Raw genomic sequence first — 26,239 nt, 5'->3', positions numbered from 1 at the left:
GAGAATAAAGAAAACCCAGAGTGGAGAGGACACAGAGAAACCCCAGAATAGGAAGAACACTGAAAAGCCCTAGGGTGGGGAGAACGCAGAGTAAACCCGGAGTGGAGAGAACACCAAGAAGCCACAAAGTGGTGAAGGAAAGTGAAACAAAGACAATTCTCGAAGTGGGGAGCTACACGAAAAGCCCCAGAGTGGTGGTACAAGAGTGAGGCAACCCCCAGAGTAGGGCGACCATCAAGAAGCCCCAGAGCTGGGAAATGATAGAGAAACCTCAGAGTGGATAGCGATAAGGAGATAAACCCTGGTGTGGAGAAGAAACTGTAGGGATAGACTGAGACAAGCCCCGATGTGGGGAGAAAACCAAGAAACCCCAGCGTAGAAAGACAAAAGGAGAGGAACCCCAGAGTGGGGAGAAAGAGACTGAAGGAACCCCAGATTGGAGGGGGGTAACAAAACAGGGGAAAGTCTATCCAAAGGCAGAAATACTCTGAAATACCTAATTTGAGAGAGAAAGAGACTGAAAGGATATTAACTGTATGTTTGGAACTGTGCACTGTGTCAGAAACCAGCCACTGTCCCATTATTTGGGCCATGGATGGCCCACAGTATTTCTTGTATTTGTGTTTTTCTTTTCAGAGGTAGGGATAGAATTTAGGTTAGAATATGATTCTAGACTGAGGACTTCATTTACGTAAGACATCCTTACAAGCACTCGTTTTTTACTTATTTTTAGAGTAGGGCGTTGAGTCTTAGGCTTAGGCAAAGGTTAGCCATGTTTTATGTTAAAGAAAGAATAAAGAAAAATCTAAGCAACATGCCTCCTTGTATCTCTCCTTATTATGACCAACTACACTTTACAAGTTAAAATGAGCAGGACAGAGGAGGAAGGAGAGGATCAAAGACAGAAGGGTGAATGTGGAGGAGGGGGAAACAGTGCAGTGATAGAGGAAGAAAAAAGGAGCACATAGGAGTAGTAGAAATAACATTGGAAAGTCAGAAGGGAGGAGGAAGTGAAGTTGATGTTGGAGAAGGTGAGAATGTTAGCACCAGAAGGAAAGGAGGAAAAGATGAAAGAGATGGGGTAGAGGAAGAGATTTTCAGAGTGTGGAAGACATTTGAGTCAGGGAGGAGAGAAAGAAAGGATGGGAGAGAGCAGGTAAAGATCAGAGAGGAGGGTGGAAGTCCTGTGGAGGATCTAAGGAGCAGGGCAACAGGAAAAGGAACTGGTCTGGGTCTGAGATACAGGAGAAGGTCCGCTAGCTTGGCTGAGAACTAGTGGCAAGAGCATTTCAAGAACTGATGAATACAGGATGTGCTTGATGTTTTTTGTGGAGTATGTACATACATCTAGTGAAGTGACAGTTTCTCAATAGACTGTATCCAGGCGACTTGCGGAATGTGTCAGGCTTTGTAATGAAGCAGCAAGCAATACTCCACTTAAGGAGATTGTGTTGTGTCCCACCTACCGTCGGTCAGACTGCTGCACCTGCATTTTTGTGGAGTGTTGTAATTCTGGAAATGTGTACAGCATCCCCTGTAGTTGCAGCTCTCCACCACGAAGAGGGTGACTAGTAGGAGCGGTTTCTTTGTTTCTGCCACACGGGTCAACTTCTGCCATTTCTTTGGAGTGGCCATTGCTGATCACCACCTGCATCATGTCCTGGGTGTCCTCTGAGGTCGTTCTGGGAGTGGTTGTCCATTCTTCTGTCCAGTAGAGGTGTCCAGGACTGATCCATTGGAGCACGAAACTGCGAACTCGCTGCACCCTGAACCTGACATTGAAAGTGATGTCTGCACCCAAGACCCCTCAACTTCCTTCAACAGAACCAAGGTATGAGAAAAGGGGGGCCAGCGTTTTCAGGAAGTTATACTGTGGTCCCTGAGTGAATCTAAGTACAGGCAGTGATCAAGCATACCTGTTCCAGGGTCTTCCATACCATTCCTCTCTCTTGTCGGACAGAGAACAGTGGTGTTTGCATCAAGTATCCTCCCTTGGACTTCCCCTGCAGTGGTTAGATTTTGAGAGGGTCTGCTAATAACTTTTCTTCAATTGCTATTTAACTCTGAGACCCTTACAAACTACCTGTTGGCTTTGAAACTCTTGTTCAAATTCCTTAAGACTTCTGTAGAGAACTACATTGGGACCTGTGACTCTTGGGCAATAGGGCACCTCTTTTCTTTAAAGGGAAGGACTTTTTAATGTGTGGTGCCTTCATTATTAAGGCTTTGTATGGTGTTTTCAGTACATTAGTACTCTAATTACTGTTTACTATTCACTTTCTTTGCAATCCTACAGTATTCTCAAACTGATCTAACTGTATTCTGAACAAAAAGTGTTAATATGTTTGACAGAGCACACCAAAGTGAATGTGTACAGCGCTGCAGTAGTGAATGTTTTAGTGTCTTTCTTACCTGTGGTTTTTCACTGCTAAGAGTTTCTTTATGGCCTCAACAAATACCTGTACTTATGTACATTCTGCCTTACTTGTATTATCAAAAGTGCTCTGTGTGTGCCTACCAGAATCCTTTGCCAATCTTACACTTCCTAAGTCCTAAGACTTGCTGTTTACTCACTCTACCCAGATAGAGTTTATCTAGACATTAGTGTCTTTCTCTGTATGCCAGAACAGAGTGGACTCTCAATCTGTCCACAGGGCTGATTCTGAAAATACATCTCAACTACATGCTTCACCTTTTCCCCCCTGGAATTTTCAACTGTTCAGCTCTATCAGCCCAAGTGCCTACTGTGCTTTCTCTGACTGTCTGTCTGCTATCCAGGAATGGTGTGCCGCCAATTACCTATGCCTTAATGCCAGTAAGACTGAGATTCTACTCAACGGCACACCCACCCACTCCCTCCTTCCCTTCAGCTCTCTGGACGGCCTCTCTTGGCCCTCTTCCTGCTCCTACCTGCAAGGCAAAAAACCTTGGGGTCATCTTCGACTCCACACTATCCTTCTCTCCTCACATATCTGACGTCTCTAAGAAGTCACACTACCAGCTGCACCTCCTCAGAGGTATTCTTCCTTTCCTCTCCTTCCCCCAGAAGATCACTGTCTCCAGAGCCCTGGTTCTCTCTAAACTGTACTACTGTAACAGCCTCTATCTAAATCTGCCTGCCTCTACTCTCCGCCCTCTGCAACTCATCCAGAACAGGATTGCGAGACTTGTCCTTGGCCTCAAGACCAGGAACCGTATCTCTCCAGGACTGAAATCTCTGCACTGGCTCCCAGTGGCTGCGAGGATTAAATTCAAAACCCTCTGCATTGTCCACAAGGCCTTCTGGGGCCTGGGGCCAAAATACCTTCAAATCCCTCTTCCTAAATATCTCCCTTCTCGAGCTCTTCGCTCATCCGCCTCCAACTCCATCAGGGTCAGCCGCTTCTCCAAGCAACGAGTTGGGGGTAGATCTCTCTCCGCGGCAGGGGCCTCCCTCTGGAACAGCCTTCCTGCCTCCCTGAAACTTGATGAGAAACATCTCCGGTTCCGGAAGTACCTCAAAACCTTCCTCTTTGCTTCTGCTTCCTCTCCCCCTCTCCCCTGCTAATTCCTGACTGAAACTGCACTGAATCTGCAACTGGGCCACTCTCACCGATCTCGGTCCCTGGCCCAGCCACTCTCCCCTTGCACTGCCTCCCTGGCAACCCCTGCACTGTGGGACTGTCTCTGTATCCCTAAAGCCCCCCCCTTCCCAGCACTTGTCTGCACTTACCTTGCACTTGCCACCAGCTGGCCCTTATTATTTATCTTGTTATTCAACTACCCCTGTACTGCACTTTCCCCTCTCCCTTTCCCCTTGCACTTTCCCTTCCCCTCTTCCCATGCACTTGCGCGATCTGAATGACGCCTGACCTAGTAAGATCGTTGTATGTCTTCCCTTTGTCCCCCCTCCCTGCCTCGTCACGCCTTGAAACACTTGTGTATAGGCGTGTTACAAATGCCAGATCATATCATATCATATATCTTTCAGGGGCTCTTTTTGGAGCTGTCCCACCAACCTCTCATTGGAACACGCTGCTGCTTTCTAGTTTATTCATTGCAAACCAGTGAAACTTTCATAAACCATCAACGCTTTGTTGTGCTTTCTGTAATAAATCTGTTATTTGGATTTCTCCAATGACAGCTGCATGCACACTTGGATGATTAAACTGCCCCTGTACTTAAGAACTAAGAGTTTTCATCTTGATGTATGGAGCTTTGACATTGTCTCTTTTCTTCGACGACAGCAGTTACTTTCATGAGCTAAGTGGCCAAAAAAGTGTGAACAGCTAGAAACACCAGATACTTTAAGCCCCAGCTTTGAATTGTCTCTCAGATTCATATAACCTCTTCTAAAAAGCTATAGTAAAGTATTGCTGATTAAAGTTAAATGCTATCAACCATGGAGGACAGCTGAAAAACATATTATTCTGAAGAGAAGAGCTAGATTATTTGGTGCCAGAGAAACCACTATACCTGCCTCTTATAGGGATACACTTGGCCTTCACTAGTTAGTCTTAGTTTGGAATGATAATTCTAACTCTTAAGTAGTTGGATAAAATTACCAATGGTAACTCAGAGAGGTAGGCTGATTAGACCTGCAATCGCAGTCGATATTCACAACATACACATGTTCAAAAATAAAAATACCCTACTGAGTGCTCATCTTTCTGCAGGAGGGCCAATGGTGATATATGAACAATACAACTCTTAGATCTAGCAGTAAAAATTGAGGTTCTACCTAGTAAAATTGATGTTTGCTGTACGTCTGCTCTTTAGTTTCTGTGCTAATTTCACCAGATAATTGTCCTCTCCTGGCGTTTCATTTTAGATAGCAATGCGAACCATGTACAGTATTATCCTCAGTCTAATGTAAAAGTGTACTCTTCATACAGTATTACTCAGTTGTAGTAGTGTATGCTAATGCTTTAATTATTTTCTCCCAAAGTAAAGTTCATCGACAGATATTCTATGCACTTCACACTTTGGGAGAATTTCTTGATTAGGATCACTTCTTTTGCAGTATAACTAAAATGGCTTTTTTTTCCCTAGTTTGAAAGTCTTTGGAATATTTTGCCTGTCAATGCATATGGAAACCTGAAATACCATGAATTTTTAAGCAAGTACAGTGGGGAATCAACAAAGTTACGGCCATCCTCTTCAAAAAGCCATGGAGGTTTCTGCAAGTCTGTATCACCTGCAAGATCCTTATCACGGTCATCTTCGCTTCAAAGACGTCCAAAAACGGCACCTTCTGTTTTAAGACACACAAAGGTAGGAGTAGTAGTACTATACTGCTTCATTTTTATTCAAAGTTGTGCTTTACTGAGGTTTAGTTTCCTCCAAAGCAATTTTATCAATATTTTGTACACTTTCATCCATGTAGCTCACCATCCTTCCCAACTTGCTGGGAAGCCTGCACCTGCAGCAGGCCAGCCTGAAAAACTGCTGCTTCAAAGATGCTGCACAATGCAGCCAAAGGATGTTTAATTTGGGAACCATAATACGCAAACCTTTCGTATCAAGCGTTTGGATACTACACTCTCCCATTTACCTGGCCCCACAGGACAACCTCCAGTTTCTGGTTCTATTTTTTCTAATGTTTCGGTCACTTTGTAGATACTGTTAACAATGAAGAGGTTTTTCTGCCTCACATAATTTTTTATTTTCTATTTAAATTACTATTTACCTCCTTCACCTTGAGGGGTCGCTTTCGACATGTCACCAGCTTCAAAACATATTTCGAATGGATTGTGTCCTCCCACGCATTGCTCATCTTTAGATACCTTCCTCTCCAGCTTCAGCTGTTTCTGAAAAGAAAATCCGGCAGAGGGTGCTGTGCATCGGTGCGGTCGACTCAATGTCCCTCGAGGGCCTCCATCTTGAGATGGGTGTCATCACTGGTACATATAGCACGTGCAGCATCAGTTAGCGTCAGTTCTGTTTTTCCGCAATAGCGAACGCTTTGAGAAGTACGGCGCATGTGGGTTTCATTGAAAACTCCGACATACTCATAAAACAATGGCCTCTTCATTGATACCATCAACCCCGACTTGGAGCATAGGACAGCAGACTGTGGGTCCTGTCAGTCCATGACTGGTAAGGCTTTGAAAGAGCAAAAATGGAAATTAGCAGCAGGTAGGCCCCATACAAAATCCCCCTTGATGGTACTGTCAGAAAAGCGCTCGTCAGACCAGTCGAGAGGTGACTCGCCTCGAAGGAAAAGATCCAAGAAGCGCTCTGGTTCCAGGAGTGGGTCACACCACTCTTCATCCTCATCAAAGAAAATGAAGAAAAGGCGCTATAGATCTCCTTCCACCTCTTCCGATTCCTCTCCTGAGAGAAGTATAACATGTCCAAACAAGTCGTCGACTCCTGCATGAAATGTTGAGAACATTTTCTATAAGGAGGCCCGACCCCCTCGAAAGAGAGAACTAGAAGTCATGCTCCTGTCATGTCATTAAAAACTGACCAGGAAAGGGCTAAGGCTAAATACTGCATTTCTTCAAGACAGGGACGCAGGCCGGAAACCCCACAAGAACCCTAGAGGTCTTGACTTGATGAAAAATCATCGAAGACACTTTCGATTTAGAGGTCGAGCCACTTGAGTGCTCTGTCAATGCCAAAGTCATCGAAAACATTGAAGCCATCAGCATATAAACCATCAACACCATCGGGGTCAAAGCAATCGATGCCTTTACCCTCTAAACCTGCAATAGTCTCTAAGGAGTTTGAAAAATCATATAAACCTTTATCTAGGAAGGATTTTTTCATATCTCGGTCTTCCATTTATGAAGAACACGAACCTTCAGACCAAGATACTCCTCCATTTGGTTTGGAGTTTGGCACACCTAACGTCCCAAGGGCCCTTATCTCTGAAGAGTCCAGATTAAAGGACTTGTATGGAAATCTTCGATCGGCAAGTGGCATTGACATGTCACCAGAGCTTGAGTTTGGCAAACCGTACCCGACAGACCATGCAGATGCCTCTTACAGGCAGCTTATGACCAGAGCAATAGACTTTTTAGGATGGGGCAGTCCTGCTCCTCCATTCAAGCAGGATGACCTGACGGACATACTTGATAAGGGTCCTCAGAAGGATCCTGTACTTCCTTTCTATATCGCCCTACAAAAACCGGTAAAGGCAAATTGCGAGGCGCTCGAAACAAGCCCAGCGGTGAATAAGAGCCTCACCAAAAAGTACAGGCCTTCCAGTAGCGATTCTGACTATTTGTCAAAACATCCTACACCAGAGAGCCTGGTAGTTCAGGCAGCAATGTCTACTTCTAAACAAGCGGCTTATCCATCCATACCGACAGACAAGAATACGCGTTTTGACGCTTGGGCTGAGAAAGTGTTTTCTGCCAGGAGCATGGCTCTTAAATCTGCAAATTCCACTTGTGCTTTAGCTAAATATATGTTCACTTTATGCGACTGTATAGCCATGGCGGCTGAGCATATTCCTGAAGGGGAAGAAAGAGACGGCTTCCTGAATAAGAGGCTATGGGCCTCATTCCGAGGTGGGCGGTAAGGGGTTAATGGTGACGGTTGCCATTAACACCTTACCGCAGCATTACGAGGTCCTTTAGCGGGTCCCGCTAAAGACGGCTGGTTTTACCAGGCGCCCTTAGTGGGAGCCGCTAAGGACCAGCATGCTTACAACGGGTCCGTTATTAGCATGGTCCCCATTCCCATTGAGCCCTATGGGGGCTGGAATGGGGATGGGTTCACTGAATGAGGAAATACCGGGTTCTCCATGGTTGGAATGGCCCGGTAATTCCCCATTCAGGGAACCCGGTATGCGGTAAGGGGTAGCCATGGCGCCATGGCTACCTACAAACTCGGAATGAGGGCCCTATGTCTGAGTCTCTTCAATCAGGACTGGACTCTGCTGACAGCATCAGCAGAGCCATGGTGGCGAGCACTGTGATACGCAGGTTTGTGTGGTTGAGAAAGTCTGGATTCACACCGGACGTGCAGTCTAAGCTCCTCAGCATGCCCTTTGACGGCACTCAGTTATTTGGCAGCAAGGCTGACGGAAGTCTACAGAAGCTGCAGACCTCAAAGGCAGCAGCCACATCCCTTGGTGTCGCTATCAGACATCCACAACCATCTCATCCCATTGGATCATCTAGGAGCGGTAGGTCCTTACGCTTCTACTCCTCTGCTGGAAGAGCAAGAGGACTGGCTAGTGAAAGGGCCAAAGAAGATTTCCTAGTGGTGGACGAGGGAAGGGTGCCAAGTCTACCGAAGCAAGGCTTTTCCATCAGCCGCTGCTTCAGCTGCCTCAAAAACTCTCTGAGGCCTTAACCCTCAAGACCCCGGTAAGAGGCAGACTCTCACAGCATCTGCAAGAATGGGGAGGTATTACTTCAGATGTGTGGGCGTTGGAAACAGTAGCCCAGGGTTACTGCCTTTCCATTTTAAGAAGCCCTCAGGACCATGCACCAGGGAGCTACTCGTTCAAAGTTCAGGATCTGTTCCTTGTACAGGAAATTTGGAACCTGCTAGAGAAAGGTGCTATAGAACCAGTACCTGTAACGGAGAGGAACAAGGCGTGTACGCTCCTTATTTTCTAATTCCCAAGAAGGAAGGAGGATTGAGACCCATCTTGGACTTGATATGCTTGAATAAGTTCCTCAGGAAGGACAAGTTCAAGATGGTTACTCTTTCTCAGATCCTTCAGGCCCTCCAGCTCCAGAACTGAATGGTGTCATTGTACCTTCAGGATGCTTACTTTCATGTGCCAATCCATCAAAAGCACAGAAAGTACCTCCCAGATGACGTAATGGAGATTTTGCTTTCGGCAAGAAGGCCGGCAATGAAATCCTGGTACCGCTGCCGTTGGAATAAATTCTGCAGCTGGTGCAGGGATAAGAATGCCGACCCTTTTCTATGCACTACTCCTATGGTGTTGTCTTTGTTAGATTTGGCAAATCTGGGGCTCCAAATTGGGACCATTAAAGGTTACTTGGTGGCGCTTTTAATCTTGAAGCGCACGTCAAAAGAGGTAACATACTTCAAGCTGCCGTTAGTCTTACAATTTGTAAAGGGGTTCACTAAGGTGTTCCCCCATTTCAAGTTCCAATTTGAGACCTCAATGTTGTACTAAAATTCCTTATGCGCTTCAAGTGTGCCACTCCATTTGTGTCCATTAAGACTGTTGACCTTTAAAACCATCCTATTAGTTGCATTAACATCAGCCTGCACAGTGAGCGAGCTACAGGCCTTATCTAGTAAGCCTCCATATATTGCCTTCTTTAAGAAAAGGGTAGTTTGTGACTTGTGACCAAAAAACATGATGCTCTATTTGTCTGTATGCCATGGGTACAACGTATCTGTATTTTACGTGATTCATCAATAGGAATTGCTTATGTAAATGTATATGTAATAATTTTCTTTCCTCATTGATACATGGAAGATTTTCTTACTGTCCTTCTTAGCGTTTTTTTCACCCTTTCGTTGATTTTATCTTGCTTATCTTACCTTATTATATTTTGTTCACATTTTAATCCATGTATTGTGTTTTATGTAATGTTCATTCTTTTATAGTAATGTGCAAAATAATTTTGTAATTGAAACTGTTGTTCATATTGAAAAAGTTGATTTATTTCAGCTATATTCAATACATTTTTTTAAAAATAGGGTAGTTCTTAAAGTCAAGTCAACTTTTTAATTGTATCAGACATTCATATATCACAGAAAATTGTGTTACCATCATTGTATCTGCCTCCACATCCTGGCAAGGCCGGGGAAAGGCAGCATAGACTTGATCCAAGACGAGCTTAGCTTTTGCATCTCGAGGATGATACAATATGATATGATATGATATGGCATTTATAACGCAGAGGGAAGACAGAGACAAGACAGCTATCCTACTAGGCCAGATGACATTGATATTGCGCAAGTGCAGGGGAGGGAGGAAGGGGAAAAGTGCAGCGGGAAGGGGGGACAGTGCAGTACATAGGATAACGGTAAAATAAATAAGATCATAAATAATGAATAAAAGTGCGGCCGGCTGGTGGTAAGTGCAAGGGTAAGTGCAGACATCGGTGTCAAGAGCTAGTACGGGCTGTAGGGTTACAGAAACAGTCCCCGAGTGCAAGAGGTGCCAGGGGGCAGTGCAGGTATGCAGCTGGTGGGGAGGGGACCTGGGCCCAAGATCAGAGGGTAGCCAGGTCACCAGTGCAGTTCAGTTTCAGCTAGGAGATCAGCAGGGGAGAGGAAGAGAGAAAGCAGAAGCAAAGAGGAAGGTCTACTGACCCTGAGGGAGTTGGAGGTGGATGAGCGAAGAGCACGAGAAGGAAGATATTTAGGAAGAGAGTGTTGAAGGTATTGAGGCCACAGGCCCCAGAAGGCCTTGTGGACAATGCAGAGGGTTTTGAACTTAATCCTCGCCACCACTAGGAGCCAGTGCAGAGATTTCAGTCCTGGAGAGATATGATCCCTGGGCTTGAGGCCAAGGACAAGTCTTGCAGTCCTGTTTTAGATGAGTTGCAGAGGGCAGAGAGGAGGGGCAGGCAGATTTAGAAAGAGGCTGTTGCAGTAGTCCAGCCTAGAGAGAACCAGAGCTCTGGAGACAGTGAGCTTCTGGAGGAAGGAGAGGAAAGGAAGAATACATCTGAGGAGGTGCAGCTGGTAGTGTGACTTCTTCGGGATGTCAGAGATGTGAGGAGAGAAGGAAAGTGTGGAGTCGAATATGAGTCCGAGGTTTTTAGCCTCACAGGTGGGAGCAGGAAGAGGGCCAAGGGAGGCCGGCAAGAGAGTGACAGGAAAGGATAGAACCAGTGTGCCGATGAGAAGAATCTCGGTCTTATTGGCATTAAGGCAGAGATCATTGGCAGCACACCACTCCTGAATGGCGGACAACAGTCAGAGGTGAGAGGAGAAGAGATGGCTGAGGGGAGCCTGAAAATGAGCAGAGTGTCATCCGCATAGCACTGAAAGTTGGGGCAGAGAGTGGCAATGGGGTGGGCAAGAAGGGCCAGGTATTGGTTGAATAGCCAGGGAGAGAGATATGACCCCTTGGGAACACCACAGGTAGAGATAGAGATAGAGGAGAGGAAGGACCAAAGTTGGACCTGGGAGGGTCAGTCAGAGAGGAAGGTCAGCCAAGCCAAGGCCTGATCAGTGATTCCCAGGTTATCACAGAGACAGTTGAGGAGGATGGCATGGTTGATCGTGTCAAAGGCAGAGGAGAGATCAAGTAGGATGAGGACACAGGGGGGTCTTGGAATCAAGGTTTGAGAGCAGGTCTTCACGGATGTTCAGGAGAGCAGTTACCGTGCTTCTGGCAGCTCTGAAGCCAGAGTGATGGTCATGGAGACAATCAACAGATTCAGAATAAAGATTAAGCTGGGAGATGGCCAGCTTTTCCAGGAGTTTGCCTAGGAAAGGAGTAATGAAGATATGACGATAGTTAGCCAGGCAGGAAGGGTCAGCGGAGGGTTTCTTAAGAAGAGGGTGCACAAGGGAATGCTTCAGGGGAGGGGAAGACTCCAGTGTTAAAGGAGTGGTTGCAGAAATCAGCCAGTGACAAGAGCCAGGATGTCAATGTGGTCCTTGATGGTTTTGGAGGAACAAGGGTGAACCTGTTTTAACGAGCCTTTCATAGATCAGACTTGTCTAGAAGCCTCGTCTGAGGAGAACAGGGGAAAGGCAGAGGAGGAGGGAGGAGAGGTAGCCGAAGAAGGGTAGTTAAATTGGCGAAGTTATTTCAAGATGACCAACTTTTTGTTGGGTACACAGGTCACAAGTTGGTACTATCAGTCACAAAACAAACTTTATCTAGATGGATCATATTGGTGAGCCACGTGGCTAGTAGTGTGCAGCAAACCCTAAACAATAGAGCATATATAGTGTATGAATACTCCTAGCTATTGGCGCTTAGCCTAAAATTAGATGGTTGTAATTGCACACTCTTCAAAAGGGTGTCATGTATCCAATGACAGTCACAAATTACATGCAAAATTGCAGTTGCAAACTAGTTTTGAAAGAAATTGTTTAAGTTTGTGGTATTCTTGATGTGTGAGTTTATTCATTCCAAATTCAACAGGCTGTTCAATGTATGTTGAATTTGGAGTGAATAAATTCACTCATAAAAAAAATGTATGATTGTGTGCACATATCCTCCATTCCCTGCCTTGAAATCCCTCCCCCTTCCACCTCCCTCCCTTTCCCACTCTTATCCCCAACTTTCCCCCCTCCCTTCTCCTACCTTCCCTCCTCCACCCTCCCCCTTCCTCCTCCTTCCCTCTTCTTCCACTCCCCCTACCCTGTCCCTCTCCCCGTCCTCCCTATCCCACTCAGTTAATTGCTCTTCACACTGTTTTATTGCTTGATCGATTCATATTGTAATTGCTTCACTGTTATAACGTTCATGTTTTATGTATTGTTGTTCCATGTACAGCGCTTTGGTGTAAGGCGCTTTATAAATAAACAAATACAAATACAAATATCCAAAATGATCGTACAAATTGTTCCACGTATTTGCATTTGTCATAAGATTCTTTTTGCAGACAGCAACCTTTTGAAACTATTTATAACATTGAAACTGAAGAGGGGCTATTGTACAAGTGATGTTCATGGTGTGGAGTGAGGGGACCATATAGCAATGTATACTATAACATTTGTTTGATTGGCGCAAGATTAAAAGAGATTGTGTCGGGGTCTAAACAATTATTACTATTTCTAAAATTAATTAAATTTCAGATTTTTACCATTTATATTATTACAGTTTGGCCGGTGTATCTCTACACTTCCATAGGTGTTCTCGAATTCATTCATTTAACACACTATTATTACAATACATCTTTAATAATAAATCAATATAGAATTTACGATCCCTTTTGTCGGATTACTGAGCGACATCATATTTTGTTTAGTTAGTAAAATTGAAACTGAAAGAGGACTAATATAAAAGTGCATGACATTTTGCATAGTTTGACATTCATACTATTATTTGTTAAAAATATAATAGAACATTATGTAATTCCGTTTTGCCTACTGATTTAATATGATGAGCTTTAATAAGAAATAAGTCATTTAGAATGTCTATGTTCCATTGTATGAAAGGTCATTCCAAATTCGATTTACATTGATTATATTTATCTTTACATTTTCATGATAGCATTATCCAGATGAATTATATGAGTTTCAAATATATTGATAATGATCATAATATATTATTTTTCAAAGAATATTGATGATATTTATCAACAGAAGAACAGTCGTTTGAAGAAACAGCAGTTGATACAAGAGAACAATTAAGATATTTTAAGTGGCTTCTCACTCTAGCTTAGTCAGGTGCCTAATATGAAAGCATTTTCCTGAGTTTACAATTAAAATAATTGTCGGAATAGGTTTTACAAGAAAACAGCAAGCTCTGAAGTAGAAGTTAAAGAAGTAGATGGGCAGGCAGTACGGAGTCTAGCTTTTACTGCATCCATTCTGGAAATCTATTGGTTGTCATTTTAATTCTGGATTTCCATGTCCTCTTGCATATGTCATCTTCAATATGAATCAAAAAACAATTTGTGTAGATTTCAAAGGATCCAAAGTATACTTTTAAACAATTGGTCAATTGTCAAACAAAATGTTCTGTCTGTTATCAAATGTATCTGTAAGAAAAGAGATGTTGGAAGCATTAACAGAAATTCCAAAGTTAGGATTTTGGAGCATAGTAGAAACGTCACATGCACTATCCCTGGGCATCTATTGTCAATGCACTTGAGTGAACAACACACAATCAAGGACTTCAAACTAATTCCTTTTCTTGGACTGCACCATGTTGAACAGAAAGGGGAGTAAAATGGGATAAAGCCACGATAAATGGAACACAAATAGATATTCTGAATGGATGGAGTAAAAGTTGGACTTGTGCTACTGTCATGTTTCTGCATCTCTGCCTCTGGGTGGCACTGTCTGCAGACCTGTGGGGTGTCTTCTCCCATCTTCAGAGAAGACCCGAAATCAATATTTAGCATTTCCTTTCACAAATTGCAGTCTCCCGTTCCCTGTGTGCAGCCCTTTGCTCCCTACCACCAATTCTCTGTTCAGGTCTTTGTTTACTGGCTTTAAATTCCTAGATTTCAGTCCTGAGTTTCGGTGTTCTCTGACTAAAGCTCTACCCTTGTTATTCCAGCCCAGAATTACAGTCCCTTGTATTCCTGTTACATCCTACAGCACAGTCCTTGTGATTCTAGTCCAGAGTTTCAGTCCTGAGCTTTCCTTGTTCCTGGTCTACAGTTCATTCCATAGTTCCTAGATTCTGTCCCATAGTTTCTAGTCTGTAGTTCCAGTCTCCTGTACAGTTGCACTTAGATTCTTTTCTACTTACGTTTCCTCTTTCATTCCTGGTCTATCCTGAACCTTGCTTACTTTGACTGCCTATTCTTCCCTAGATATTTCTGTTACAGTTCTTGTCCTCCCTCGTGCTTCTGTTATTCTTTTGTCCAGAGTTTGGCTGCTCGGTTTCCCAGTAGGCAATCTCTGCCCATTCCTTTGTCTTGTTTTACTTGTAAGAAAGAAATGACTTGCTACTACGCAGGCTGTGCTAGAAATCGTTTTTTTAATCAATGATGTGTCCTATGGCTTACACGTGTTTCGGCCCGTGGCCTTTTTCAAAACCGGACGTTTGCCCAAAAGTTGGAGCAATATATAGTCTTGAGACTTGAGAGAGCTGTTCTTGGTGGGTCATGAGTTGCCGGGATAATCCCTGTTCCTATATCTCTGGAGCTAGAATCTCCTTGCGGCTGCATTGTTGACACTTGTCGTCTATAGTGAATTTATTGTAACAGTGTGTTGCGTTCTGTTCCCTCAGAGGGCATCTGCTGTAGGTTCCGCCCGAACCCATACCGGCTTGTCTCAGGTAAGTACACTCCTTGTTTGTGCCCTAGGGTCCCGACACAGAAGCCACTCTTGCTGCCCCCTTGCATAGGCTTGCACAGCCTAGTGGGATTCCACATTGTTTGTGCAGTGCTTGGTTCCCATCCATTCTTTTTCACCATAAAGGTGTGCCCTTTCTTCCTGTTCCGTTGTTCAGAATTACCTTATCTATTCTTCCTTCTAGTTTACCTGCCTGCTGTATGCGTTTGCCTGCCCCCATACATCAGCATAGCCACCACCAACCTACCTGGGCATCTTGTGCGACTCCTGACAGCTACCCTATCGTCGATTCCTCCTCTCAAACCACAATCATTTAGATTCTGAGGATCTACAGTTTGGTGAAGTCCCTTTTCCACAACAGCAGACATCTATTGCCTGCATTGTTATATGCATTTAAAAGAAAGGTAAACCTAAACTGAGCAAGAACTCTGGGATGGTAACTACATTGAGCATAGGGGTAAAGAACAGGACCCAGAAGTTGAGATGTTCTTTCAGCTGGTGGACCTGTGCCCTCTGGATCCTTGGGGAAACTGCATTGTGGAACTGAGGCGATTCTCACGAAGACTACTATATAACATGCATGGAAACTAGCTATCCCCACAAAGAAATGCCTTGGTGGCTTGTAATAAAGAGCCAACATTGAGAGGAGAGTGAGGCATGCTGCAATCCTGAATGCACTGATCAGGGTCCACACTTTCTCTTTTCAAATTGCCAAGACTCAAGAGGCTCCCTGCAAAATACCTACTGTAGAAGACAACGTTTCAGAAGCAGAGTGGAATCAGGTGGAAGTGTTGGGACATCTACCTGAGATGCCCAGAAGCCGTTTTCAAGATTGAGGAGGCAGCAGATCCTCAAAAGCTTGTAAAATGTGCAGAATTACATAATGGAGACCCAGAAGCCAGTGAGGGAACATACAAAATAATTACAAGGAAGGCAAGCCCTATATAAGATCATCAAAATACAAATGAGGGTAAGCAGTTTTCTACAGGAGCCAGCAAGGCAAGAGGATGTGCAAGGAGAGTTGCAGACACCAGAAGCACAACAGCGAAACCAGAATGTGCACCACTTAAGTAGGTAGTGCTTGCGGTCCAGTGCAAATTTGGCAGACTTGCCAGCTACTGCTGCTAAAAGAGCTGAACCCAGAGGTCCTTTAAGACGACGTAACAGTATCTGAGATGGCTGGGGATGCAGATCTTACTTGTACATCAATAATCAGACGACTCAGGATGTTTGGCAAAAACACAACTGTTTTAATTACACTTGTTAAAACAGGGAGTACAATGGACATCAACGGACGCCGGACAGTATTCTCTCTCAAGAGCTCCTCTCGAAGCATTACATGAAAAAACACAAATTAATGCAAATAAATCATCATAAGTGACGTCATACTACGTGGCAAAATAAGAAAACCTACCAGCGGATGTGATGGGCTTAAAGGGAACATCTAAGTATACTTTCTATAAGGGTGTTGATCGTGATTGGGTCTCTAAGGTCAGGTGGACAACTAGGCCCACCCCTAGTGCAAGTCATCTTCTGTGTCAAACTAATACACAACGTTCTATTGGCTTTTCAAACTATAGGGCTCCTTGCTACGTGGCCCTCTACAATTGGTTGGCACGCTTGTACCCTTATTGAATATTCCACTCGCTAGCAGCACACAAGCTGGTACCCCAGTTGCTGTGTGGTGGGGGGTTGGCCTGGTCATGCCTCCCTAACCAATTAGCCCAACATCCATCATAACTCCTGCTGTCTGCCAGTCAATTAGTCTTCGAACTCAGCCTTGCAAGGCTCACTGTGCCCGAGAATCAAAGGGAGTGAAGGCATGGCTGTATCTTCTGGTCCCGGTGTAGTTTGCCCCAAATTCTATTTTCATCTGACCATGCGACTGGAGACCATGTTTTAAGCTCCTTCATTGCATTTAATACTTTTAAATGACGAAAACCTGGCACTTCTAGTGTTTTTCCATTAAACCTCAAACAGGAGCTTGGCCTGCTTCTCACATTTTATTGTATCTTTTCGAGTAGATAACCAGGCTCTGGCATCTCTTCTGGGTGCGTCATTTCTGCTTCATGGGACGTCACCAGTCTTCTCCTTCGTTCATCTTCACACTTCTTCTGGAACTTTCTTCAGAAGACCGTCATTTCTTCGTGGATACATATAGGGTTTTCTCAATGGATACCTTGTTTCAAGGACTCTTCACGGTATAGGTCCCATGACTGGCTTTGCGCATGTCGCAATTTCCAGCTGCCAACATATAGACAGAATGGAGGCGGAACTTCCAATAGAAGTACTTGGCTCCTTCTCTACACTTCCCCCTCTGGTTGGTTTATCAACCATTCTCCCATCACTCTTCACATCTAGACATCCTTGTCTGAAGAAGTGCTTATTTGGAGTCCATATCTTTATTACTCCTTTCAGACATCCTGCTGATTTCACATGTTCATCAACACTCCAGGTCATAAGACTGCATTGCCCATTCGGGCTGCAGTAGATCCATCTTCCCACCTACTTCTTGTGGTTCCTCAGATACCAGAACTTTGTTTCCTCAGGTGCATGAATACTAGCTTTTACATAGTCTCTCATGTCTTCATCTGTCAGCTCTTTGGGTCCAAACCCTGATTCGACATCAATCATTATCTTCATTCCTGTTGCTTTCTTTGATGTCTTCGTGCACTGTGTGATTATTATTCTGATCACACAGAATCCAAACATGATCATCACCAACAAGGCTCCATGAAACTTGAAGATATGTGCCATCCATTGTGGAACCCATTAGAAGATTGATGCAAACCAACTGTCATCAGCAATGTCTTCCACTTCATCTTCCATCTTGACATGTAAGTTCATGAGCATTGTTATTGCCTCTGTCAAGGTTCCATTCTCTTCATCGTGAGAAGGTATGAATGTGCAACATGATTCTTCGATTTTGGCACAAACACCTCCATCCATAGCTTTAATAATAACCAGGACATATCTATTCTGAAGAGTCATCAGTCTTATGGCTCACAGCTCTTCCTTTATAGCAATAAATTCCTTTATGGTAATGTTGATCATCTGCAGGAGCTCCCATCTGGTTATCTGTATCCATCTGTCATTTTCCATCGTCTGGATCCCTGGCATGAAGATTTTGTGAATATCGCCGAAGTCTGACTGAGCAACCTTTGTTCATACGGAATGTCATTAAAAGCTTCTATTGATTTAGCTGAGAAGTAGTTCTCTCTTCTTGTTCGATTGAAGAATCCACCTGACATCCTCTTTCTCAGGTGAGCATCTGCTTTTGGGAATTCTCCAATGTTCAAGTCACTCTTCGGTATCACCAATGCTGGAACATGAACAATCACTATAGAACATAGTCCTCCCCAATCTCTGGGCAGCTTCATGTATGCTCTGAATCCACAGGCTCAGTAGTGGTCCATTATCACTACTGTTCCATCCTTCGTTCCTGGTACATTGAAGATTTGACCGCACTGCTGAATTTCTCCAACGTTTCTTGTGCCATTGTTTCTGAAGCATAGCTCTGCACTAGCCAGTGGCACTATCTGCAACAGGCCTCCTTTGTCTTCGACCCATGTCAGCAACTTTGCAAGCTTCGGCCATAGAGGTTTGCATCCTTTTTCCACACGATCTATAACTGGTTTGTGATGTCCTGTTACTGCCACAGCTCTGCATATGACTATGCCTTCATCCCAGCTATCTGGAGAAAGTACTGTTCCCCAGATCTGCATCTGCCCTCTCTCTTTGCATCTTTGTATTTCTTCATCATTTTTTCCTTGCCAATTGAGCTTCTTATTTATCTCCCATCTGATTCCTGCTCCCTTCGTTCCAGGCTGCTTTTATCCTATCACATGATCTCTGGTGTGTGTTCTTGCTCTTGTCTTTAAATCTTGAACATAATCATCTTCTTCTGGAGCTGACAATTCCGTCACCCATACCAAGGATGCCTTTCAATCCCTGGAATTTTACCTCTTGTATGGCAAAGTGCAAGGTGAGTGAGGCAATGAGCTGTCTGGATGTCTATTTCTATAGCTATGAATATCTTGGACTTCCTCATAGCATAAGGTAGGAGTCCCATACATACCAATCCTCCTCAGAGGTTCTTTTTCTTACCTCCTTCATGTGTTGATACCACATGTTTTTCCCCAAATGTGCTGTACTGTCTAGATAATTATTTAACTTATAATCATCTTCCCTTGCACTTCTCTTAGGTCTCTTTCTTACCAAATGAGCTCGTACATAATGGTCATGGAGTATATAAAAAATGGACCATCCTACAGGGGGAATCATAGGAACACTTGTCAGAGAAATGGGTGACCTTACATGTGTCACCGGTGTAGGGATAATTACATATGGCCTTGGTCGCTTTGCAACAGCTAATTCTGTATAGGTCGCTGGAGTGGGAAGAATCAAAGGGACTCCTACCTTTCTGGGACCAGCAAGATAAGCAGCGTGGGTTAGCAAAAACAAAAAAACAATAATAGATGCTGAGCACGCGTATATGATGCACCAATACATGAGACCCCACCACTGGTGTCTCTCCACACGTTGTCGAGTCTGCTCACCTTCTTGAACTGCATTATTCTCAACGGTCCATATTGTACCTGTGTACTACTTTTAAGGAAGGAAAAAACTTTTTTAATCAAGCAGCCTTGTTAGATGCTCAGGTAGCTGCCTAATTTTCTTCTAATCGCAGGGCCATTCTTAGGATCCTGCACAAAAGTATGTATGTCAGTGATACGCCCAACAAGAGCAGGGTAAGCTTGGTGTATGAAGACAGCAAGAAGGAGCCTATGGATATCGACATCAGATTGAACCATAAATCTAGCCAAAGAAAAACTCAGTGAGGAATGAATCGGGGGAACTGCTCCCTTTTCCAGTTGTCTTATATAAAATCAATATCTGCCATTTTTAGCACAACAGCACTTTCTAAAGTCCAATTAAAAGGATTCCTGTGGCTCAAGCGCGTTGACTTTTGCACTCCTGCTAAAATATCTATAAAGAGTGTTCGGGGTGAGCCACAGTCCAAATGCATACTTGCATTTATTTAATCAGCAATCTTAGTGTCCTTCTTCCTCGTCATTGATTGAGTCTGCATGTGCTGAACTCTTCTTCTTGTCTTTCTTCTGAATCAAAGGGTGGGGGTGTCTTGGTCTCACCAGCATATGGCTTGTCGTCACGCAAGTGAATCCAGGAGTGCCTTTCTTGGACTTTTACTGCTGAGGGAGTGACATTTTCGACAATGAAAGGTCCACTAAAATGGGGCTCGTGCCACTTCCTTGTGAAGTTGTGCACTAAAACGTGGCTGCCAACAAACAACTTGGGTACAGATTGTAATTTTTTACACGCGGTTGCTGAATGGTCTTCATCGGTGTCCTGAAACTGACACCCCTTACGCTTGAGTTGATCTGAAATGACAGATACTAGTCGTCATACATGTCAAATACGCACGTAGCTCATTTCCTACAATTCTGCAGTCATCTGGGCATCACTTTTAGTCCTCGATGGAGGTGACGGGGGCATTCTCATTCGCCTTCCTGTTACTAACTCATGGGGTGTGAGGTGGTGATCCGACCCAGGCTGATTCCTTAATGTATATAATGCAAGCGGCAGGCAATACAGCATTCCCTTCTTCAATATCTATTTGTGTTTAGCAACTCTTTCTTTGAGAAGACGTTGAGTCTCTCATATATTCTGTTCACTTGCGGGTGATAAGCAGAAGAAAACTTGTGTTTTATACTAAGCAATAGGCTGATCTGTTTGAACACTTAATTAACAAAATGGGGCCCATTGTCAGATCTCAGCACCTCACATACTCCACATCTAGGAAAGACTTCTTGGACTAAAAACAAGTGGCATCAGGGTGTGCACATGGACCAGCTTCAATCCATCTCGAAAATGGGCACCCCCCCACTATCATATACCTTTATCCACTACATACTTGCAGCATATCAACATAGTCGATATGTAAATGCTGAAAAGGACCATTCAGTCGAGGAATCACTCCTCTGATAGTTAACAGTGTGTACCTAGCGGTAAACCTTAGAACACATTGCCTTTTATGTAGTAAATTGCATCGTATGTCAAACAGGTTCGGTAAGAACCAGTCCTCTGCAATAGCTGCTGCGAGTTTTTCCCTAGTTACATACGCAGGGTAGTGCAGCTGTTCAAGCGCTACCCTTAATAAGGCTACAGGCATCACCGGCTTCCCACTGCTGTCCTGTCGCCACAATGCTTTAAAGGGGGGGGTAATCCACAATTCTTGCTCTTCCTGTGGAGCACTACCTTGAACGTCCATCAATTGTGTTCTGGACAAATGATTAAACCCTTCATTTACAATCATAATCGTGACCACTTTTTCTTTTAAATCTGGAGTATCAAAACTTTAAATATCATGTGAATATGCAACCATTTTGGCATCTTATTCTGCGGCTTCATTCCCGTGTGAAATAAAATCAGTTCTCTTAGTATGTGCTGCGCGTTTAACTATTACGATGGCTACTGAGAGTTGTAGTGCCTTAATATATTCACCTGTCCAATAATGCTGCGTGTTGCACTGGAGTGCCATCCACTCGGAGATAGCCCCGCCTTTTCCAACATGCTAGCCCTGCATGCACGGTTCACATCACATAGGCAAAGTCACTGTATACTGTTACTTCCTGCCCTGCGTGTTTTTCGAGTGCAACAATAAGCGCCACCAATTCTGCAGCTTGTGCCAAAAAGTGAGACGGTAGTCTTGCACTTGCTACCACTTCAAATTCCCCATTAACTCTGTGCCTTACCACAGCTGAACCTGAATGCCTTTCCCCATCAGTATGATCAATTTCTGAAGACACGTCAATAAAGAGAACCTCCCCTCCTGCTGGAGCATTCTCCTTCACCCTGGGAATGAAATCGTAAAACTCCTCGTAGTTGGAGCAATCATGCACTTGCTACCTCATATGCAGAAGCCCGCTGAGATGTCAATGTACCCTTGGGTTTCTCCAAAATAGCAAAGAAAGCAAGCTCAACAAATAGTCATGGAACACCCCATTACAATGCTTGTAGACGTCTCAATAGCGAACACGGCTGCAGCCAGCAATTGTTCGCAAGGAAAGTGTCCTCTCATAACTGGATCTAAAATCCCACTATAATATGCCAGAGGTTTGTACCCTAGTGTAGTCCTCTGTGTAAGCACTGCTGTCATAAAAGTTCCATTAGTGTGCGAAAATGGAAAGAACTCCTCAGAATAATTGGGAATTCCTAAAACTGGAGCTGTACAAATTGCTTTTGTCAATCCCTCAAACCCTCCCTCCATTTCCTTTGTCCATTCTATTTTTTCCTTGTTCACTTGAGCTTTCTTCAATGCCTGCTAAAGGGGTCACGTGTATGAACTATAATCAAAAACCCACGCTCTAACATAGTTGCATAGTCCCAGAGACTGCTGCATTTGCTTTATTGTGTGCGGTTTTGGTGTTTTCATAATCGCCTCAGCTCTTTCAGGTGTAACTTTCTTTCCCTCATGCGAGATTAACTGGCCTATGTACAACACCTCCTCCTGGCAATATTGCAACTTCTCCTTGTCTACTTTATATCCTTTGTCTGCTAGGATAGTCATTAACTGAATCATATCTTGCCTACACTCTTCTTCTGTCATGCTACAAACTAAAATGTCATCTACGTACTGCAGCACAACACTATTTACCAATGTAATATTGCCTAGGTCCATCTGCAGGACCCTATTAAAGATCGATGGAGACTCACAGTACCCTTGGGGCAAACGAGTACTCTTCAGCTTAGTCTGACGAAATGTAAATGACGCAAGGTCTTGGGAGTCCTTATCCAACAGGATTGAGAAAAACACATTTTTCAAGTCCATCACAGTGAAATATCGCACCTCTGTGGGGATACTACCTAAAATCGTTGCAGGATTCGGAACTAAAGTTAACTCTGCCTCTACAATCTGGTTAATTGGCCCCCTTTTCGATTTTTTCACAAGATACACAGCAGTACTACATGGTGACTCTGACGTCACTAAGATACCCTGTTCCATCATGACTGACATAAAAATACCCTCATCCGCCTCTCAAGACATAGGGTACTGTCTTGCTCCAGATAAACTTGCTCCTGGTTTCAGCTTAAGCTGAACTTCTACCACCCCCCTCAATAGGCCAACAGCATAGGGTCCTGTAGTCCATAAATAGGTTGGCACTTTTTCCATGTCCTCATCAAAAAATCTTGAGCGCTGTCGCACTATCACCATTTGCTGTGGGATTTCCCTTCTCTCTATTCTTCCAATATGTAATCCTCATCTTGAATATTACTTCATCATCTGATGGATTATCTTTAAACATATCTTCGTCTGTGACGTCAGTCAATCTATACCCTTCCCCAATGGCAATTACCGTTATCCATGGCCTGCCCTCGTCATTGTTTCCTTCGAGCAGGGCTGAATGTAACTCTAGAGGAATAGTCTGTCCCCCCTCTTCCTCCATAGGTACCTGTGGCCTGAACAAGAACTCATCAGGTATCCTCATAATCTTTTCCACTAAGCCGGGTAGCCATGTCAACAAATTGCGTACCCCATAAAGAAAGACTTCTGGCTCTAATGGCATTCTTCGCAGAGCCATTTGCCCTGTAAACGCCATTATAAATGCACTCATGTTTAGATAATATATCCCCGGAGTGGAACACACTATGCCTTCATCAGTAAAGGAAATCGTCATATTTACCTTTGTAATTAAATCTCGGCCCAGAATATTAACTAGTGTCCGCCTGAGTACAATAACGGTACAGACATGTCACACTCTCCTATAGAGACTGGTAATTCATTAGTAAAAGGAACTCTACTTGTTGGGGGTTCGGTGTCACCGATAGTACTGAATTCATCTAGTCACTCTGTGAGCTGTCCTATTGTGGGTACATGCTTTTTCCCGTACCTGTAAAAGGACTTCTTCCTACGACACTGACACCACCTACTCTAGGTGTCAGTAACTGTCCTGTGTTTGCACTCTATTGTATCTGCATGGGTGCATGCTGTGACTGCCCTAGCGGCAGATTCAATGGTGCTTGCTGTGGTTGCAATGCAGTTGTATTTGCGGTGCTTGATACACTGTCTGATCTTGGGCAAACCCATCCCTATTTTGTGAGCTATATGCTGGAGGATAAGCTGTCCCCCTGCTTGTGAATTGCCCATTCTGTACATACCCTTGTCCCCCACATGTTCGCGCAATGTGCCCTGTCATGCCACATGTTCAACATAGAGGAGGGGCTCTTCTGACTAGCCCCCCTTGTTTAAAACCTCCTTGCACATTTTGGTTATCATTCTGCACATTTTGAAACCCGCCTTGGTTATTTTGAAACCCACCCTGATTATTCTGGAAACCATCTCTTCCTCTGAAACCCATTCCTCTGCCTTGCGGCGTGAATCCATTCCCTCCTTGATCTGATTGGCATTGATTATTCACCTGCGATGTACCAACTGCTTGCTGCATTCCCAGCCCTTCTCCACTTGTCAGTACCGCCCCTTCTATGGCATACTTTGACAATTTCTTCTGAACTAACTTAGCTTTCTCGAGTTTTCTAGCATCTTCCTTCTTATTTTTCTCTTGCAACAATCGGCAGTGATGCACGATAGTCAACTGTATCTCTGCCCATGGCTTTGCTTCTATGCCCATTAGTTTCTTAGGCTGTCTTTGTACCTGCTCTGGCAGTCCCTGACACAAAATGTGGTAAAATACAGACATTGATTTCCCCCACAGCTCCCTCGTTTCCAAAGTCCACCATTCCTAAATACTTTGAATGTAAGCAAGCAGATCTTCGTCATCTTTCAATTTACGTGCCATAATTCCACCCTAATCTGACGTATCAGGATACTGTACCCTGAGTGCTCTCCAAACATCTGCTCTGCAATGAATAAATGGCGCTCCGTCATGAGCTGTGTTCTGCGCTGTGACACTTGAGTAACCTGCTCTTGTCCAAATATCATCAGCTCTTTCCCCAGGAATGGCTGCTAGGAGACCCTTAATGTCCTGTATGGCTAGTGTATTTCCTCCTGTCATCTTTTCTAGCTCATAAATCCATTTTCCGACACCCGCCATTAAAGTAGGGAGTTTACATCTTAAATTTTCCTTGTCCATTTGATATGATATGATATGATATGTTATTTATAACGCGCTTAATACCCAGAGGTTTCTAAGCGCAGGCCCGGGGATCGAACCTGTGTTGCTCCGTGTCGTCTTGTTTCCAAGGCGTGCATGTTGCCGCTGAGCTATCCCCCCCGAGACAAAAAAGGATGGTGCCAGGGAAAATACTGCGGTCTGGCCCCTCCTTTCTACAATAAGGGGAACTGCGTGAACCCAAATCTGCAATCGTCTCCCATCGTCTGCCTATCCAATTTGGGGACAATGGTCCCTGATTGCCTTCTACATAGCAATTACCTCAACCTGTTCACATAGGGTGGCGATTCCCCCCTCTCACTATGCAATTGTCCTTTAGGCCGGTCTGGGTACACCATGGGGTCTGGTGTCCGATCTTTAGGTTGCTCTAGATCCGACCATCTCACTTCCTTGTCTGTCTGCAAACATCCCTCAGGACTGCATGCACTTTCTCCCTCCTCCCCATGGAAGGTTTCTCTGTCTTCGTCTGACATATCTAGTCCCCAGCTAGTATGGCTTTCATCCTTCTCATCCCTATTTAAAGTCAGCATGGCTAAAGACAAGGCTCTATGATCAAGACTAAACGAGGCTTCCTTCCTTGCCTTGTGACTGGGCAACTATAGATCAATCTCCTTTTGCCCTGCTTCCCTATTCACCTTTTGCCCTTATCTCCTGATAAGCTTTATCGATCCTATCTTTGATGCTTCCTATCTCAAAATTCCCATCTAGGTTTACCCTAGATCAGGGGTGCACAACTGATTTTGACAGAGGGCCGAAAGTACCTTACATGAGGGCTATAGTGGGCCGAAAAGTAAAAGTGGGCGGGGCGGTAGGCGGGACATGTCAGGAGGCTTTTTCAACCCCCAATTTGTATTAAACACATGGAAAAAGAATATGTTTTTGAGGGGTAAAGATTTTTATTGCATTTCTAACTTACATTTTGTACCACACATTTTCCATTGTTATCATTTATTTCGATTTAGTTATTGTATATCGTCTGTTTAATGAAATTATATATATTTTATTGACCCTTGATTGGACATTCTGTTTTTTTGGACTGCTATAGTTTGCTGTTTGGGTTGCCCAAGAGGAGTATGGCCTTCGTTGAGTCAGGTTTCCTCAATAAAGCAAAGGATGTACATCTCCTAACTGTGCCTGTTTTAGCTTTATTATTGAGTTCACTCTTGGAGTGCAACACTATGCCCCATGGCTCCCACGCCCAACCAAACACTATGCCCCATGGC

The 26,239-nt window shown here is 44.1% G+C and overlaps 1 protein-coding gene across 2 annotated transcripts in view; it reads left to right on the top strand.

Moving 5' to 3' along the window:
• Window positions 1–26,239, top strand: part of EFCAB6 (EF-hand calcium binding domain 6) — a 1,227,964-nt gene that overhangs the window by 950,040 nt on the left and 251,685 nt on the right. For both annotated transcript variants that reach the window (XM_069628134.1, XM_069628133.1), the window contains one exon: window positions 5,032–5,253. In XM_069628134.1, the coding sequence (XP_069484235.1) occupies window positions 5,032–5,253 (222 nt within the window). The remainder of the gene's footprint in view (window positions 1–5,031; window positions 5,254–26,239) is intronic.

This window comes from Ambystoma mexicanum, chromosome 12, assembly GCF_040938575.1.
Source record: "Ambystoma mexicanum isolate Mex_15411 chromosome 12, UKY_AmexF1_1, whole genome shotgun sequence".
NCBI classification, from domain to species: domain Eukaryota; kingdom Metazoa; phylum Chordata; class Amphibia; order Caudata; family Ambystomatidae; genus Ambystoma; species Ambystoma mexicanum.
Note: the sequence above shows the minus strand (reverse complement) of the source record. Positions and strands in the feature narration are given on the sequence as shown.